Below are 19455 nucleotides of genomic sequence, written 5' to 3' on the forward strand. Positions count from 1 at the left end.
TTATCCCTCAAAGAGACACAGACTAATATACAGCAAGTAGATCTGTGTACCAACATGGCAGAGAAACAATAAATAACAATTTATTATAATAACACAAGATACAATAGAAAGATTTATTGTCAACTTACTAAGATTATGTTTCATATATAAGAGAAATGTATGTCACAAGATTTATGCAGTGACTTGCAAACTTCAAGGCACTTTTACAAAAGTCATGAACCATGCAAACTAAATGCTGTAAATGGATCATTTCATTTCATACTCCATTGAAATGCAAATGCCCCAGGGGATGGAGCTACATGTTGAGCCATAAACATGAGCAAGTTTTGTGTTTTTTTTTTTCTTTTGACTACTCACGTATATAATCATTCTCCAAATGTCTCCTCTCTTTTGGAGTTGGGGGGCCTGACATACCACAGCAGGATATGAACTATCATCTCTCTATTCACTGGTAAGTTTGCTCATCTGAGTACCGAAGAGGTAAAAGAAGCACTCTAAATTTGTCCATAAATAAAAGAAAGTTAAATGGTCTAAGTAGGATTCAGGTTCCATGTGAATGTAGACATTGGGTAATTGCATTTGATTTGCTTAGCTATTTGAGTGAGGTTTCTCTTGTGGGAACACATGCCCTTCATTCTTGCTTGGTCCTCTCCTGTCACTCATGACTCTTCAAGATGGATAAGTTCAGACTAAATCAATTATATTTGATTTGGCATGCATTTGGAAGACTAGCGCTCAAGTCACAAGGCTGTTCAGTGTATAGTGGGCAGTATCCAATTACCCAAGACATTTTAAATCACTTGCAGAATTGCCTTAAATTAGAATATGGCTCAGGATTTATTTGGTAACTTGCAAACCCCAAGGCAGCTTTTGCATAATGAAAAGCAATGGATGTGCCGTTGCAGGGGGATGGGCCATAACCAAAGTTCTTTCTGCCACAAACTTCCTCTGGAAGGAATGCTTAGGCATTCACATTCCTCTTCTCCAAAATATCCAAAACACAGGTGACACTTTTTGTCCAATCTACTTCACATGATTATTGTAAGGACTTGGAAAAAAAAGTGATTTTTGTCTAAGTTTATTTATTTAAGTTAGCTCTACACCCAATGCGGGGCTCAAACTCATGACCCCAAGATCAAGAGTAGCATGTTCTTTTTCTTTTTCTTTTTTTTTTTTTAGGTTTATTTATTTATTTTGAGACAGAGAGCGAGAAGGGGAGGGGCAGAGGGAGAGGGAGAGAGAGAATCCCAAGCAGGCTCCATGCTGCCAGTGCAGAGGCTCACACAGGGCTTGGTCTCTTGAATCATGAGATCATGACCTGAGCCAAAATGAAGAGTCGGGTGCTTAATGGACTGAGCCACCAGGTGTCCCAAACTTGAAAAAACGTGATTTTTTTTTTAAAGCCTTGAGAATAATAAATTCTACACATATGTAAATAAGGACAACAAAGAAGAAGCGTATTGTGACCATCTGAATCAGAATTAGCCTTATCACATTAGAAAAGACTCTTGATGGGGCACGTGCATGGCTCAGTTGGTTAAGTGCCTGACGCTTGGTTTCAGCTCAGGTCATGATCTCACAGTTTCATGGGCTCGAGCCCTGCACTGGGCTCTGCACTGGCAGTGTGGAGCCTGCTTGGGATTCTCTCTCTCTCCTTCACTCTCTGCCTCTCTCCTGCTCATGCTGTCTCTGTCGCTTCCAAAATAAATAAATAATTTTTAAAAAAGAAAAGACTCTTGGGACTATTAATTAAACTAATCAAATTAATTCATTTAAAAGATCCTACTATATGTCAGATCCAAAGAGAGCCACAAATACAGTGATAGAGAATATAGACAGGGGTTCTGCTTTCTTGTGTAATTAATTATTGAAGTACACGTGCGATAAGCACTCTCAAGAAACAATACCACATTCTAAGAGAGCTGAAATAACTCTCATCTTACCTTGTTAGGAGACTAGGAAAAGCTTTCTGAGAGATCTGAAGGATACATAGGACTTGAAAGGGTATAGAAAGAATACTGTGGGCTGAGAACACAACATCAGTATGTTATAGGCAAAAGGCCAGTATAACTGAAGCTGGCCATAGAAAGCTGAGGACAGGGGTGCCTGGATGGCTCTGTCTGTAAGGTATGACTTTGGCTCAGGTTATGACCTCACAGTCCATGAGTTTGGGCCCAGTGTCGGGCTCTATGCTGACAGCTCAGAGCCTGGAGCCTGCCTCAGATTTGGTGTCTCCCTCTCTCTTTGCCCCTCCCCCCATTCATGCTGTGTTCTGTTTCTCTCTCAAAAATAAGTAAACATTTAAAAAATTAAAAAAAAAAAAAAAAGACGAGGCTAGAAAGGCACACATTGAGGCTGTTGAGATGTGTAAGGACTAGTTCATCCAGGGCCCAACAGGCCATGTTAAGAATTTTAAATTTTATTCATGAATTTAGAAGAACTCGTTATTTTTGTAAACCTGACCATGAAACTTTTTTATGATTGAATTTCTTTGCCATCTTCTATGCAGATCTACTTGCTATATACCAGTGTCTGTGTCTTTGGTGAATAAGAATATATTGATACTAACCTAAAATCTCTTATACCATTTTCAAATTCTTTGTGGCATAGATATTTTGTTTAAATGAAATCTCACTACAAAACATAAATATGACCCTTAGCCTAACACAGGTAGAACTAAAACTTTATAGACTAAGACAAAATAGAACACAGTTTAGATATGGAAAGAGGAGGCAGTTTTCACAAAGGCAATCAATTCCATCCATTCTGCACAAGGTACAGTACAGTCTCAGGTATGAAGCCAGACACAGCCTATTATACAGTATATGTATTCCAATCTTTGGCCATCTCATCTTCCCCTCCATCCCATCCATGTGTCTAATTTACTATCTGTCATTCATCTTGGTCTTGGAATCTCCCAAACATTAGCCTTTCAAAATATGCTCCATGAACCTTTAGGGAGCCCTAGCAACTTTGAAAGGGTTCTCGATACTGCTAATATTTATTAATATTGTTTTATTCTATCATTTGTTTGCCTCCACATCAGACTGTGACCTTGGATGTCAAGGCTATTTTCAGCTCATCATGGTATCCCTAGTGCTTAGCACAGTGTGTAGCAAATAGTCACTAAATGAGGAATATTCCTAATGTGATCATGTTTTCCTGACTTTTTTTCTTGACATGAATTTATTTGGTCCTAATTTTCAAAACTCTTTGGTAAACTCATTACGTTAATATATCTTAGCTTCAGTTTTCAAATCTGTTAAGTGATGGGTTGTGATAAGAATCATATTAGAGGTTAAAGTAACTGGTAAACTCTAAACCTCTGTACAAGTTATTATTACCAAAAATATCCACCTCTGTGTTTGCATTTTATAAAAAAAAAAAAAATCACACTGATAAGTTTTATAGGGAGAGGTAAGAGGTCTCCAGGCTCTGGTACACTGGCAAAGGAGTCTGCAGGCCATCAAAGTTGGATGAGCGCTTTAAGTGTATCTAAGATCTTGATGTGGAGCTTTCAAACTTATTTTTCACCACAGATATTTTATTAAAATAAAATCTTGGGGCGCCCGGGTGGCTCAGTCGGTTAAGCGTCCGACTTCGGCTCAGGTCATGATCTCACGGTTCGTGAGTTCAAGCCCCGCATCGGGCTCTGTGCTGACAGCTCAGAGCCTGGAGCCTGTTTCAGATTCTGTGTCTCCCTCTCTCTCTGACCCTCCCCCGTTCATGCTCTGTCTCTCTCTGTCTCAAAAATAAATAAACACTAAAAAAATGTTTTTAATAAATAAAAAATAAAATAAAATAAAATCTTAGCCAGAAATATAAATCAATAAAACATTTCAAAGTAGAGCTGCACTGATTCCAGGGCAGAGAGCAGAGTGAAGAAGGGGTGGGGTTTGCAAAAGTTCTAGGGCTGAGCTAAGCCCAGTTTGAACACCATTGACCTCATGAGTAAATAGAATACAGAATATAAAAGAATGAGGCTCCCTAAACTTGTTACATACTGAACAAATTATTTCGTATTTTGGTGATAAACGTGCAGTACAGAAGAAAACAATTCAAATATTTGCCGTTTGTAAACTTTGGAGCAGCTGAAGCAACCAACTTACGTTTGCTTCTCAGTTACGATCTACTTTTTCACACTAACGGAAGTATAGCTAGATGGGCAAAAGATAAAAAATACTAGGTATGGATAGGGATACACTCATATCTGTTTTGTCTTATTTTTCACCTTTGTTTCCAAGTTAGATTTCTTCAAAGAAGTTTCAGTTCAAAGATTCTCAATGAGTAAAGTTCATGTCCTGTCTAATAGGGAGCCATTTTCCTCAGGCACACGGTTCAGAAAAGAAGGACCAAAATTTGAGTCCAAGGTTTGGCTTCACTAGTTTTGTGTACATTTAGCCAAAGTTAGAGAATGAATTCAGGATTCTAATTAGAAGGATGGAAATTGTTGGAACCAAAGCTGTGTTGGAGAACTCATCATTCATACCTGACACCATGATCTCAGCCACTAGCGTATGTTGGGATTCTGTACTGTTATCTTCAGATCCTCTATTCCTGGATAAGACATCCAGTGGCGTTACTTGGTTACTTAGATCTGCTTCACTACCTACTGAAGGTCAAAAGATACAGTTAATTTACCTTTTATGATTCAAGAAAGTTTTGATTTTAACTTATATTTATAGATGTTTGTTGGTTGTAATTTCAAACTTACTTGTACAGTAAGAGCACTCAACTAGCAGTATCTTGGTGACTTAGAAAACCTCACCTTGCTGTACCACACCCTCCCAGCTTCACTCAGTGCACTTGACGGTTGAGGGTAGGGAGAGACAGTGGGCAAAAAGACAAGACCAATTTAGGTACTGGCAAAAACAATGCATAAAATACTAAAATCCTAATGGACATAATCAGCTCATAATCACAGCCTGCTATAAGGACAAATTAATAAGATGATCTCCCCATCCTGCCTTCCATACATATTCTTTCTCCTTTAGGCTGCTTTCAATACTTACTTTAGCCTTATTTTACCTGTATTCAGAAACATGAAGGGGCACCTGGGTGGCTCAGTCAGTTAAGCGTCTGACTTCGGCTCAGGTCATGATCTTGCAGTTTGTGAGCTCGCGCCCCACGTCAAGCTCTGTGCTGACAGCTCAGAGCCTGGAGCCTGCGTTGGATTCTGTGTGTCCCTCTATCTCTGCCCCTTCCTGGCTCATCCTCTGTCTCTCCCCCCCCCTCTCAAAAATAATTAAACATTAAAAAAATTTTTTAAAAAGAAACATGGAAGGGTATAAACAAGTCATAATTTAACATAGGCATGGAACCCAGTACATGGGAGAAATTGATCCCCTAAAACACTTAGTGTGTTCTCTTAGTTCTCTAGTGGGTTCCCATTGCACAGAGTCCATAACGTCAAAACTACTTTCACAAATACATGTTATATTGTTTGCCTTTTTTCCCTGTGTTGACTTTGATACTAATGGGGCAAACCAATTAGGCAAAATTACTGGTGCCTTAGTATGAATTAAGGCAATGGCACAAAACTCAACTAACAGTTATGTCTTCACTGCACACATTCACACACACACACAAACACACACACACACAGTTTCACTTAAAAAGACAAATGATGAAACAGTAAGAATTATTAATTTTTTTAAATCTCAACCATGGAATACTTGGCTCTTTAATATTCTGTACAATGAAATGGAAAGTATATATAAACACTCTGTGTCCACACTGAAGCGATGATAGTCTGGAAGAAAAGAACGTGTGTAGCTACAAGTTGAAACTAGCCTCTTTTTCATTGGACATAATTTTTACTTGGGAGACTGACAAAGTATGTTATTAACACTTGGAGATCTGGCAAGCACCTTCCAAAAATGAAGTGAGTATGTTGTTTCAAGAAAAGCAATCAGCAGTACTTATTGCCAATGATAAAACTTCAGCTTTCAAGTGAAAAGTAGAATTCTGGAAAAATTTTCCCACTATGCTGAGCTTGACAAAATCTCAAAACTCAAAAGCTTTTCTAATGGGTTTGACGGGAATTAATTAGTGAATGTGACTGGATGTGTGTGTGACACTTGGAAGATATGCAACAACTCGGCCAGCCAGCTTTTTCAAATGACCAACATGATGCCACAAAATCACACATTGGTAAAAGAGCCACTCAAAGTACAAAACAAAAAGAAAACAAAACAAAAAAACCCACTGGATTTTAATATAACAGGTGACAAAAAGATTATTGATGTGGCTTCAGATTCCACATTGCAGCTAAGTTTTAAGAAACTACCACCTGTCCAGTTCTGATATACTATCAAAAGAATACAAAAAAGGCATCTGAAAGGCTATTAAATTTTCAATCCTCCCTTTTCCAAATCCACGTCTATGTGAGGTCAGGTTTTCTTCACCTGACCTTGACTTCTCTTGACCAAAAGAGCACAACAACAAATTTAACATAGAAGCAGATATGAGAATCCAGCTGCCCTATATGAAGCCAGACTTTAAAGATATAAATGTAAAACAATGCTATTATCCTCCCTACATTTTTTTGTTCCAGAAAATATAGTTACTTCATTTATTTCCCTAAAAATATGTCATGTTCATACATAATAAAATATTATATAAAATTATATATTAAAATATAGATATATTTTTTATTTTTATTTTTATTTTTTTTAACGTTTTATTTATTTTTGAGACAGGGAGAGACAGAGCATGAAGGGGGGAGGGTCAGAGAGAGGGAGACACAGAATCTGAAACAGGCTCCAGGCTCTGAGCCATCAGCCCAGAGCCCGACGCGGGGCTCGAACTCACGGACCGCGAGATCATGACCTGGCTGAAGTCGGACGCTTAACCGACTGCGCCACCCAGGCGCCCCTAGTTTTATTTTTAATTCTAATAGCATAACTATTGGTAAATTTAACCCACATTAACAAAAGCTCTTTGGAGTTTTCAGTCATGTTTAAGAGTGTAAAGGGTCATAAAACCAAAAATATTGAGAACTGTTGTGCTACAGCAACAATTAATAGAAAATTCTGAAAATCCAAAATAACCAATTCTGGTCCATGGATAATTAATCCATTTGTTTGCTGTTAATCTACCACGTAACTTAAACCTTGCCTACCAGGTAAATGAATTAAAGAATTTGTAAATAAAATTTAAATTCTCTTTGGTATGAAAACTTCAAGAGATGAATCCAAATTCTCCTTCATTATTTGCATACACATTCAAGGAAAGCAAATCAGCACACTACTGGTTACACATCACATTTGATTTACTCTTCTGTCCTCTTCCTCAGAAACATGATTAGTTATTTAAATGTGGATCACAAGCATTCTCAGGCTAGATTCCCTACACTTATTTAATATCCTAAAGTTATTTACTATAAAGGACTTTGCTTTTTCATATTAAGCCCAGCCATGTGGAAGGAGGATTGTATAGGACTACCTTTAAAAACTGAGGCCAAAATGTCTCTAAACATTATCTGAGGTGGTAAAATGCTCACATTGATTTCCAAGTGTGGGCCACTCCATCGTAAATGGGGGACCAGAGGGCTGGAAACTTAACATTTTGAATATTATCTTTTTTTGTTAATTTTACAACTGGAGGAGGTCAATTGAATTTAGTCTTTAATAAGGAGCCTAAAAATAAAAAATAAAAATTAGGAGCCTAAACTCATAGAAAAGAAAAACAAAACAAAACAAAACAAAACAAACTTGGCCTCCCTAAAAGCAGGGAAGCTTTTAATAATATAAAATACTAAAAATCAGCAAAAGCATACAATTGATGTAGAATTATATTCCTGAGCCAAAGTAAAATAATTTAGCCACATATTTATCATCTTACCTGCCAGTGGTATCTGATGGCCATTGAGGGCCAGACACATTTTCCCATCTGGGGCTTTCACAAAACCTTCACGACACAAACACTGAGCAGATCCAAACCTCTCTTTGCAAATATGTTCACAGCCTCCATTTTGGTGTAAGCAGGGATCTGATCCTTGTGGGGAAAAGAGGTACATTCACAGATGGGCTTGGAGATGAAAAGAGTGCCATTGATACAAATCACATTGTACAGCTTTTGGGAAGAGAAACTTAGTGTATCTAAATGGAGCCTATATCAAGAGCTATTTCAGAAGAGCTCCTAAAGGAGCCAGTTCTAAGATAAGCTCAGAATGTTATTACCTTATGAGTATTTATTGAGTATAGCCAGTGCTTTTGTTCAAGAAGCTCTTTAGGCAGATGTGATCCTTATTTCCTGACTCATAATCTAGTCAAACTGACAAAGGGCAATTCAGAAGGAAGTTACATAGGACACTGGATAATGCTCACTCACTGGCACTCTCACGGGGTGGGGAAAGGCCCCAGTATAGATAGAAGCTTCCATTGCAGGTGTCTAAATTGCACCCCCAAACCCTGACCTCCCTTTCAGTGCCTTTAACCCAAGCATCCTTGAAAAGGAACATTTAATAAAAGCTGGCCAGGAGAGGTAAAGATGAGACTGGAGAGATAAAGCCCAAATTCAGTACCAGATTGTCTTAGTTTAAATCCAATCCACATCTTATGGAATCTTTTTTTTTTTTTTTTAATTTTTGAGAGAGAGAAAGAGCACAAACAGGGGAGGGGCAGAGAGAGAGGCAGACATGAAACCCGAAGCAGGATCCAGGCTCTGAGCTGAAAGCAGTGAGCCTGATGCAGGGCTTGAACCCACAAACTGTGAGATCATGACCTGAGCTAAAGTCAGACACTCAACCAACTGAGCAACCCAGGTGCTTCCACATCTTACAAAATTTTAACATCTACCCGAATTAGTGAGAATCCCCCTCCTCTTCTCCCATCAAACAATTAAAATAGTTCCAGATTCCAGCCAAAGAAAGACTGTGTAACATGTCCAGTGTACCTGGTTTTGCCAATGGATGAACTACAACCAGTGATGAAGGCTTCAGCATGCTGCCTCGGAGACGTACCCTATTTTTGCCAGTCCTCTTGTTCACCCTTATTACCGATGGCATAGTCCAATCAGAGAACCACACGTGATCCTCAAACACAGCTATAGCAAAAGGGTGACCTGGAAGCAGTTTAAATCCATTACATACATCTTGTCTCTGCCATGATTATTTTTAAAAGGACAAGGCTTACAACATACACAACTCCTACACCAAATCATTCCTTTAATATAGCTGCTAAGCAAGATACACGCCACTACTACACCTGCATCAAGAAGAACCCACATGATGAGCAAACATCATCTTACAATGCGAGCCCAGCGCTAGGAAGTCCTAGCATTGTTGCGCACCATATGGGGAGTGGGAGAATGTGGGTTGATTGACAGAATATCAAGAAAAAGACCAGGATGGGACTGTTTCCATGTTTGGTGATTCTGACAAGACAGGCTAAGCTTCAGAAAGTGATTTTTAACCTCTCTTTGCATTGGGTTCCTTGTCTTTTGAATGGCAGCAATAAGTACTAAAGTCATAGGTTGTTGCAACGATCTTTAACGATTTGAGGTAATTGAATAGCTGTCTCCTTAAATTCCCATTTCCAACAACACATTTTGCTGCATTGGACCCTTACCTCCTTTCCTATATCTCTTGTTATGCCATATTAGTCCAATGACCTGTGCTCTTAGTCTCTTTCTTCCTGCCTTCTCTTGAAATTTGTCTGTCAATTATCCCTTTCTTTACATCTTTACTCTCTTCATTCTACTAGCTTCCTTCCCTTAGCCGATTAATATCCTCATCTCCTTGGCCCCTCTAGCATCTTTTTGTCTTTTTCTTTCCCTTCTTAGCCAAAGTTTTTAAAAGTCATTTATTATCTACTACCTCCATTTTCATGGCTCCTATCAACCCCTAAGTGGGTTCCCTGACCCCACCTCAATTAAACCACCTCGCCATGCTCCTGGAACTGATAAGATATTCAAGTATTTATAGTAAGCAAAGAAACGTTGTAATACACTATCTCAAGTGGTTAGAGGCTAAGCTAGGGAGCCCCAAATTGGGAAGCTTTAATCATGTCCAGTCACATTTTCTGGGACAATTTTTGTTTGTTTTTGTTTTTGTTTTGTTTTGTTTTGTTTCTGCAAATAAGCAATGGATGTAATGGATTAGAATAAATGTCTCCCTCTTCTGGCAGCAGACTCAAATGACTTGTCCTGGTGACCACGAGTCTCCATCCATCATTTATTGACCAGGGCCTTTAAGATGTATTTTAGTTTCTAGTTCTTCATCCCCAATTAAAGCTATAAGTCCATCAAGGAAATTCTTTTATATAGCTATAAGGTTTCTTTGTTATGGTAAAAAACATCTAACATAAAATATATCATCTTAACCTAAGTGCACATTTCAGTAGTGTTACGTACATTCACTTTGCTGTGCAGCTGATTTCCAGAACTTTTTTATCTTGCAAAACTGAAACTCTATATCCATTAAACAACAACTTCCCATTTCCCACTCTCCTTAGTCCCTGGCAAAACACCATTCTACTTTCTCCTTCTATGAATGTGACTATTCTAGAGACCTCAAATAGATACAATCATTCAGTATTTGTCTTTTGTGACTGGCTTATTTCACTCACCATAATGTCCCCAGGGTTCATACATGTAGCATGTGTCAGAATCAGCTATGTTTTCTTAATCTTTTTGAAAAAATTTATTTTTCTTAATTTTAATATTGAAGTATAGTTGATGAGAATTAGCTATGGTTTTTTTGAACAAATACCTCACACTAGACATAGTCCTCTTTATTTTTTAAAAAAGTTTATTTATTTATTTTGAGAGAGAGTATGTGCAGGGGAGGGGTAGAGAAAGAGGGAGAATCTCAAGAAGGCTCCACTGTCAGCACAGAGCCCAAGGTGGGGCTTGAACTTATGAAACTGTGAGATCACCACCAGAGCTGAATTCAAGAGTTGGATGCTCAACCGACTGAGCCACCCAGACTCCCCTTCCTTATTTAATAGAAGAGCCACAGTTGAATGTTAAATTCAGAACGAATTCCTTCAATCTTTACATTAAATATACTGAGCTAGCAGCTGAGAAGTTACCACTTATATACCAGTAGATGGCACTGTAATGATGGAAATGGTCATTTAGATATTATCAAATATTTGATAATAGCTTTTAATAAGAAGTTGTATAGTCATTAGATTACAGCAGCAACAGAAATCATTCACAAAATATCTGTTATGCGTTTGGTTTAGCATATGGTATCTTTACATTCTGGATAGGAATTTTCAAATTCCTTTATACTTTCATATAGCAAAGCTATAATTTCCCATTTATTTGGGTGATGTATTTTTTAAATAATATAGCCCCCCCCAACTAGACTCTATGACTTCACAGGAACCATATTCGTTTTACTCTCTACTGTATGTCCACTTCCATCAAATGATTCAATAAATATCTGTTAACTGCATGGATAAATAGTTTATGGTCATACATAAGTTTTTAACTTCTTGTAAAGTGTACCTTTAATTTTTAAAGAATCTTGTAAGTATATAAAATGTTCAACTATACTTATCATGATCTGTTTACTGTATAATACGAATCTAGAAATTCATTTCCTCTAAATCAAAAAGAATGGACAAAACAATACCTTATACAGATTATTAGTTAGATTCTTCATAAAAGAGACCATATTTTTGCATCTTCTCAACCGACCAGTTTCCAAATCTCCAAAGAATATTCAGTAACTCCCTGGCTCTCATTTTAATATTCAGTCTGTTACCAAATCCTCTCAGGTTTTCATTCACAATGATTTTTTAAATACTCTAGTCCTCCACTCCACTTTGACATGGCAATGTTCTATCCGAGGCTTTCATCAGCTCTTGACTGGACAACTGTTGTAGCCTCCTGACTAATTTCCTTCCCTCGGATTTCAATCCAACCCTAATGCTGTTCCTTAAGTGGTTATGCTGAGGTACCAGTCTTATCATATACACTTGCTGCTTAAGAACACGCAATGGCTCCTGGTACATTCAGTATTTCTCTTTCAACATTTAGCATAGACTACAGCATTTTAAATATACTTATGAATATATACAACACTCCATGCAAAATCTGGAAACTATATTTATCCTTTGCATATAAATGTTTATTCATTAATGTCTAAAGGTGATACTATCACAGTTGTACAAATGACATTGTCTAAAACATAAGAAATGACAACAAACCAAGTTCTTATTCTTAAGAGATCTTAAAATTTTTAATATTTTCCTTCTGATTTGGGGAAATCTTGGCAAAGGGAAATGATTATACGTCACTACGTTTTATCCAGTATTCCAATATGAAGGTAATCTTTGTAGCTCAGGAATCTCCCAATAAGTCTGTCAGTCTGTCTCCATGCCTTTTTTATCATATGGCTGAAGGAGGAGGGCACCTAGGGGTGAGTGTGTGTGTAAACATATTTTGTGGGGTTTGTTTGTTTTTATTTGAGAGAGAGAGAGAGAGAGAGAGTAAGAGAGAGAGAGAGAGAGCAGGGGAGAGAAGAAGAAGGAGAAAGAGAATCTTAAGCAGGCTCCACTTAGATTGGAGCCCAACGCAGGGCTCCATCTCACGGCCCTGGGATCACGGCCTGAGCCAAAATCAAGAGTCAGACACTCAACGGACTGAACCACCCAGGCACCCCAAACCCGTTTTGTATTTCACACTCATTAACACTCATCAACACTCGTTAACACTCAGGCCAAGATTAAGAAATCACCCATCCCAAAACCTCACCTACATCGTTCTGGGCAAGTCTTTGGCGTTTTGAACCATCCAGATTGGCCATTTCGATCACAGACTGCTTGGCATCACACCAATACAATTTGTCAGTTAAGTAATCAATCGTTATTCCACTGGGCCAGACCAGATCAGAACTAGCTATGACCCGTCGGCCAATGCCTTGAAGGGAAGAACTTTCAATTCGTGGATTAATCCCCATATCAGTCCAGAATAATCGCCTTTAATCAAGAAAGCATACAACAAATAAAATTTGCATGAAAAAAAATCTTTCATTCTTTCATCACTGAAAATGTCAACGTAAATCATTTTAAATAGAATAAGCTGAAGTGGTACACTAAGGAACATAGAGAGTATAGCAGTGAACATTAGACAAATAATTCTCAATAGCAAAAATTATCTTTCCATGTAGAGCATCTTGGACAGGAAATGCTGAATTAAGGTTTAGGTCATTGGATAAAGAAGAAATTATTAGTTTGAAAAATTTTACTATATTACTAATTGAAAGTGTGTTCAAGAGCATATTCTTAAATTAGTGTTTCATGCTGCAAAAGGCAATAAATAAAACCTTGTTAGCCTGTCCCTCTGCCATGCATATATAAAACCATATATGTTAAATTACAACATAAAGGGAATAGCATATTTATCTATTACCTAATTTTATACAATGTACTCAGTTAACTTGGTCAGTTTTAACTTCCATAAATCAGATGCTGAGGCACACTTTTTGTCATATGGCTCATTGCCTTTTATACTGGTTAGTTTGGAGATGGTTATAGTCCCACTTTTTTAATCATATGGCTGGCTCCAAATCAATTATCAATTATTGCCAGTATATTGTTTCCCATAGACCATTGTAAAACTTTCATTAGAAACAAAATAGGGTTAGTCTTTAATCCTTCTGTTTTAACAAGTAGAAAGGAATCCATTATTCTCCTTAATTCTCTAAACCTAAACCAACATCTGTCACCAATATGTTGCTAATTCACAATTAACAATATAGTCTTCTAATCTTTCAGAATTTCTATTTCCACATGTCTAAATCTAGGAATAACCTATCATTTGAACTCATGTTATAATTTTTCTAAATAGAATTCATAAGCCATGCAATCTAAATACTATCCTTCACTTGGGAAATCAATAATGTAGATTTTTAAAGAAAGTACTTAAATGGGCTTGTGTCTAATTGATTAATGAATTACAGCCCACTCCTTTTTAAAAAAAAAAATTAAATTTGCTTAAAATGAAGGTTATCTTGGGGCGCCTGGGTGGCTCAGTCGGTTAAGCGTCCGACTTCGGCCCAGGTCATGATCTCGCGGTCCGTGGGTTCGAGTCCCGCGTCGGGCTCTGTGCTGACAGCTCAGAGCCTGGAGCCTGTTTCAGATTCTGTGTCTCCCTCTTTCTTTGACCCTCCCCTGTTCATGCTCTCTCTCTCTCTGTCTCAAAAATAAATAAACGTTAAAAAAAAAAAATGAAGGTTATCTGAATAATGAAGTTTGTATGTAAGAATAGAAAGTCAAAAGACATTAAAAGGATGAGGAAGTCATGCTAACTATATCATTTCTGAAAATTTGAACAAATTTCATGGATTTTCTTGATTTCTGGTTCCACTGAACACCTGAGGTCTTAAGACAAATTTTGGACATTGGTATATCAAACATGAACTGTCTTATGACTTCTGTGGGAAAGTGTCTTGTTTTTACAAATGCTTACTTGGCCATTGGATGGACAGCAATTCCTCGTGGCTGAGAGACCTCCTCCTTGATGATTATTTCCCGATGCTTTCCATTTAAATCACTCCCTTCAATGAGAGATTTCCTAAAATGTATGTGATAAAAAGGAACTTGTTACATCAACTTTACTTTTTTTTTTTAAGTTTATTTGTTTATTTTGGGAGAAAGTGAGCGTGAGTGGGGAAGGGGCAGAGAGAGAAGGAGAGAGAGAATCAGAAGCAGGCTCCACATTGTCAGTGCAGAGCCCGACACGGGGGCTCAAATCCACAAACCACATGATCACAACCTGAGCCAAAATCAAGAGTCGGACGCTTAACCAACTGAGCCACTCAAGCACCCCTACATCAACTTCGCTTTTTAAATAAAAATACTCCTTTTCTCTGTTACTTACTGAAATGCAAAAATAGGCATTCTAAACTACCTCCATCACATGTGCATGCACTCACATACACACACACACACACACACACACACACACACACACACAGGTCAGGACATACACCCATGAATTCTACTTTTCTTACACAGTCTTTTAAATAGCATCCCATTATTTATCCCACGCAATTAAAATACACGGTGAAAGGATAAGGTAAGAGGGACTGTGTCAGGAGGCTGGCAGGGACAAAGCCAGGGGTGTAAATACCACCAACCCCTTTTTTTCACAGCCTCCCAGCTCCTGCTGAACCCAATGAAAGCCAGAGGACAGGTCAGAGATCACAGGAAAGAGAGTAGGCCTCAAAGGGCCACAGAGACAGCCAGCACAAGGACAGCATGGAGAGAGTAATGTTGACTTAATTTTCTTCCATATGATTCTAAGACAAATGGGAGTACTGAAATATTATTTGGTATTCTTTACATTAAAAAAAATAATAACCCTTTGGAATCTGGCAGGGGAGAAAAATCCTTGTCTCCTCATTTTTCCATTTATTTTTTAAACAAACCTTTATTGCCAAATAAATACTGAGCACTTACTGTGTGTCAGGGATTGGCCTAAGCATTGGAGACAATAGTAAACAAAACCTTGTCTTTGTTCTCATAGAGCTTAGAGTTCAGCAGGAGAGGGAGAGAGAATTATAGTACTGAGAATGTAAAGAATGCAGTCGCCAGACTCAGGGCAGACACCTTATTGCAGCACACTTTCACCCTGTGTACTAACCTGGGCTTCCCAGCAGCATCCAGGAGCAGGCAGGACCACAGGCAGAGGGGACAAGAAGAACCACCCTTCCCCACCACATGCTGTCTGCTCAGCCTTTTCCCTACTGCAAACTAGAAAAGTATAATTATCTTTAATTCATTCAACAAACATCTGGAAAGGCCTAGCTCTTGTTCTTGTGGACAATGTCTGCATGAAACAGGCCTACCCAGAAACACAGGGAAGAACTATCTTCTCTTCCTTGTTCTGCTAAACACGAAGGAGGTCTCTGTGTGGTTTATTCGAGCGCACTTTCTAGCCACTCGGTTGGGAAGGGGCTTCATATATTCCCCCTTGCAAGTTATGTGAAGGAGAGAGGCAAAGCTAAAACTGGCTCAGGGCATGTGCTGGTCAAGCACACTTTGCAAACTACCAACTCAAGACCCTAATAATCTGATGTGTACTCCAGGGACACTTTTAAAAGATAATTCTATTCCCAGATGAAGTGATTGTCAGAAAGGTACTGCTGGGTGGAAGGTATTTTTGAACTCAATGTGTCAAATTCACTCAATCACAACCGTCACTGAGCCTGTCCCTTGGTGGGAGGGAAGGAATTCTGAGGCCACTTCCTTGTGACCAGGGGAGATAAAACTGTCAGTTCTGATCTCACTGGTACATCATCTCTAAATTCTTACTGTTTTGAGCAGGAGTGAAATGATGAGAATCAAGACGGACATAAGCTCCTGACCCTGGATCTGTCTTAGGCAGGTCTCCTGCAATTTACTTTCAAAGCTCCCCGAGGGGTTCGCCCAATAATGTACTTCTATTTGATTCAGCCAGAAAGCAAATCTCTAACTCTGGTGTTGGTAATGAGAAAGTAAAGACAAGCACGGACATTTGGGTGCAAAGGAGTTCGAGCATGACCCTTTATCTAGTGGAGCATCTCTCTCTTTTTATCCATTATCTAATAGGTCTCAATGCCACTGGGATCCTCCAAAACCCACCCTATTTCCTGACAGGATTGTCCATCCAGAACCGTAGAAGAGCGATTTATACCTCATGGTAGTTTTTTGTTTTTTGTTTTTTGTTTTTACCTCAGAAGAAAGAGCAAACATGTTATTTTTACCTTCCTGATGCATTTTTTACTGGGCATTTGACTTCAAGAATCAGGATTCCTTAATGCTAAATAATAGCATTACCAATGGAATGATCAATTAGCTTCCTGCCTATGTTTAGATGATAATTTGAATCTGTCTTTTCCTAAGCCAATATAAACTGTAAGCATCCACTCTGGTTCTTTTAATTGGTTAGAAGTTCCCATATAATCTAATATCATGAACTTGGAATCTCAGTTATTTGAATCCAATTTCTAGCTAATATCAAGGTTTTCAAACTATAAACCTCTCATTTCCAGACAAATTAAAGGTTTTCTTGTAACAGCTGCCGTTAGAGGGAAGAGGACTTAGAAGGGCTTGTTATTACAGAACTCAATGAACTAGGAAATTTGAGGTCTGGATTCTCCAGGACACGGAGGTGTGTGACGATCTCCTGAAGGCATTGCCTTGTTGTAGGTACCACGGGGCTATTAATCAAACACTGTTAAAATTAAAGGTGCCATGCACATGTGGGAAATATGAGGAGACCCGGCATGCTCAGAGAGGCCAAGAGCGCCTGACATCTGCTGTCCTGATCAACGCTTACCCTTCTGAGAACAGCCGTGTACAAGCTCTGTTATTATGCACAGCTGACATTTTAAAACGTCCTTTCAAGTAGGTTCAACACAGGGGAGGCTGTTATTATGATTTTTATCATTACCACAACTGAAATGCCAGATCTACTTCTTGCTGGCCGCTTGCCATCGGGAAAGTTATTTTACCTCTTTAATTCTCAATGTTTTAATCTTTAAATTGGGGACAAGAAAACTTACTTTTTCAATAGTGTCATCGATATAAAGCTCCTAGCACAGTGTCTGATGCACTTTAGTGATTCAATAAATAAATATCCAAAATATAAAGAAAGAAACGTTTAAGCGAATGAATGAATGAATGAATGAAAATATACTTGCCCTGGATATAAAAGTACCATATTATTGATAACTGTAAACCACACCATTCGTCTGGCTAATTTTTAGAACACCATTTGTTTCCCATGGATTATCTAAACCAAAGAAGATTTTCTGGAACATAGAAAACCTACCCCCAAGCATATAAGCCTGTTCCCTGGAACTTGGAAGGAGTTCTGTGTTGGGACCACTGATTTCATAGAGGTGATATCCTAATTAATTCTATCTTCTTTTGCTTTAACACAGTTGCGTAGGTACCAGATGTTCAGGTTGTCTACCATTACATTTCATTACTTTAAGTTACTCTGAGAAAACATCCTAGAGCACAGAGCATTTCCAAAACCGTCCTGTGACAGCTGCCTGTACTCTCTGGTTAGCTACCTATCTCAGAAGCAAGGACTGGGCTCTCATGAGCACACATAAGAGGAACAGCCCCTTCACCCATCCCTCTCCCCCATCCTTCACCCTCCTCCCCCCACCCCACACCATTCTGGGGGGGGCTCACACAGGCCACACACACACACCAAATGCAGCTGCCCTTCCTGCAGCCCCAAGAGCAGTGTGCCCAGAGGGCAGAAATATCACAATTTCTCTCTAGTTCTGTTCTTTCCCACATAAGGGAAAGTAGACCATCTCTCCAATCTCATGAGGACTCTCCTCACAACTCCCATGTAAAGCCCTGCTCCCTCCTTCATGCTTATTAACAAGGAGCCAGCGTGTGGATTCTAGTCTGTAAAATGAGGGGGTTTGGCTAGTGGATCCCTGAAGCCCCTTCCATCACTCGCTCTGGATGTGTACACCCCTCATTTGGCATTTATTTATGTATGGCCTTATTTGTACATCTCTTGTACTGATAAGTAGACCAAGCATTTGTACTGGTTTTGCCTGTGTACACGTGCCTTAGCTCCCTGGCTAAATTGTAAGCTGACCACAAAGATGGACAGCTCTTCACGCTCCTTTGCATTTCCCACAATACCCAGGACAGGGCTTTATCCATAGCAGGTGCTCAAAGGATGCTTGTTGATTGCATTCAGACAGGCTTTGCATTTCTCTGATTACCACAGCCTGAAGTGTGAAAACACATGCTACTTCCTTGGTCCACACAATTCTCCCTTGGATACAGATCCAATCTTGATGAAAGGAGGAACATCCTGCTTGGTGGTGTGGGGAGTGGAGGGAATATGGACAGCATTAGGAGCATCTTTCCTCCAGTCCCAGCCAAGTGCCCAGCAACAATTTCTTGAGCACAAAGTGGAGGATGAGGTCCGAGGTATTACCTATGCCATCACTCCCATCCCACGTGGCTTAAAACTGAAGGTGGAAGCGTACCCTCTGTCTGTCCAGTAGAATTTACGGTCAATCCAGTCTATGGCAAGACCTTCTGGCACATCTACTGCTTCCTCAATAAGCCTTTCTCGCTGAGAACCATCCATATTAGCTCTCTCTATCCACTTCAGGGCTGTATGGGCAAAATATATCTACAAAAAAGAACACAGGCATTTCTCTCTGATTTGCTTTTAAAAAATTAATGTGGAATATATACAAATGGAGTTGGTAACCTTCAGATCATACAGTGTAATCATTAAGAGCTTGACTTTGGAGATAGACACACCAGCAACTGAATTCCACCTCTGCTGCTTCCCAGATGTCTTAGACTCTTGGTTTCCTCATTGGTTAAATGGGGATAATGATACCAAATGCATTCACTGATATATATATATCTATATATATATATCTGTGATATATATATATATCTGTGATATATATATATGTGATATATATATATCTGTGATATATATATCAGTGAATGCATT

General features: G+C 38.8%; 1 protein-coding gene across 1 annotated transcript in view; it reads right to left on the minus strand.

The window, feature by feature from the left end:
- Positions 1–19455, minus strand: part of EGF (epidermal growth factor) — a 106205-nt gene that overhangs the window by 24491 nt on the left and 62259 nt on the right. Inside the window, 6 exon segments of the mRNA XM_040476133.1 lie at positions 4490–4609; positions 7846–7998; positions 8899–9066; positions 12712–12935; positions 14428–14532; positions 18971–19119. Coding sequence (XP_040332067.1) covers positions 4490–4609; positions 7846–7998; positions 8899–9066; positions 12712–12935; positions 14428–14532; positions 18971–19119 — 919 coding nt within the window.

The sequence above is a fragment of the Herpailurus yagouaroundi genome, unplaced genomic scaffold (assembly GCF_014898765.1).
Source record: "Herpailurus yagouaroundi ecotype Mexico unplaced genomic scaffold, PumYag 28, whole genome shotgun sequence".
In the NCBI taxonomy this organism is placed as follows: domain Eukaryota; kingdom Metazoa; phylum Chordata; class Mammalia; order Carnivora; family Felidae; genus Herpailurus; species Herpailurus yagouaroundi.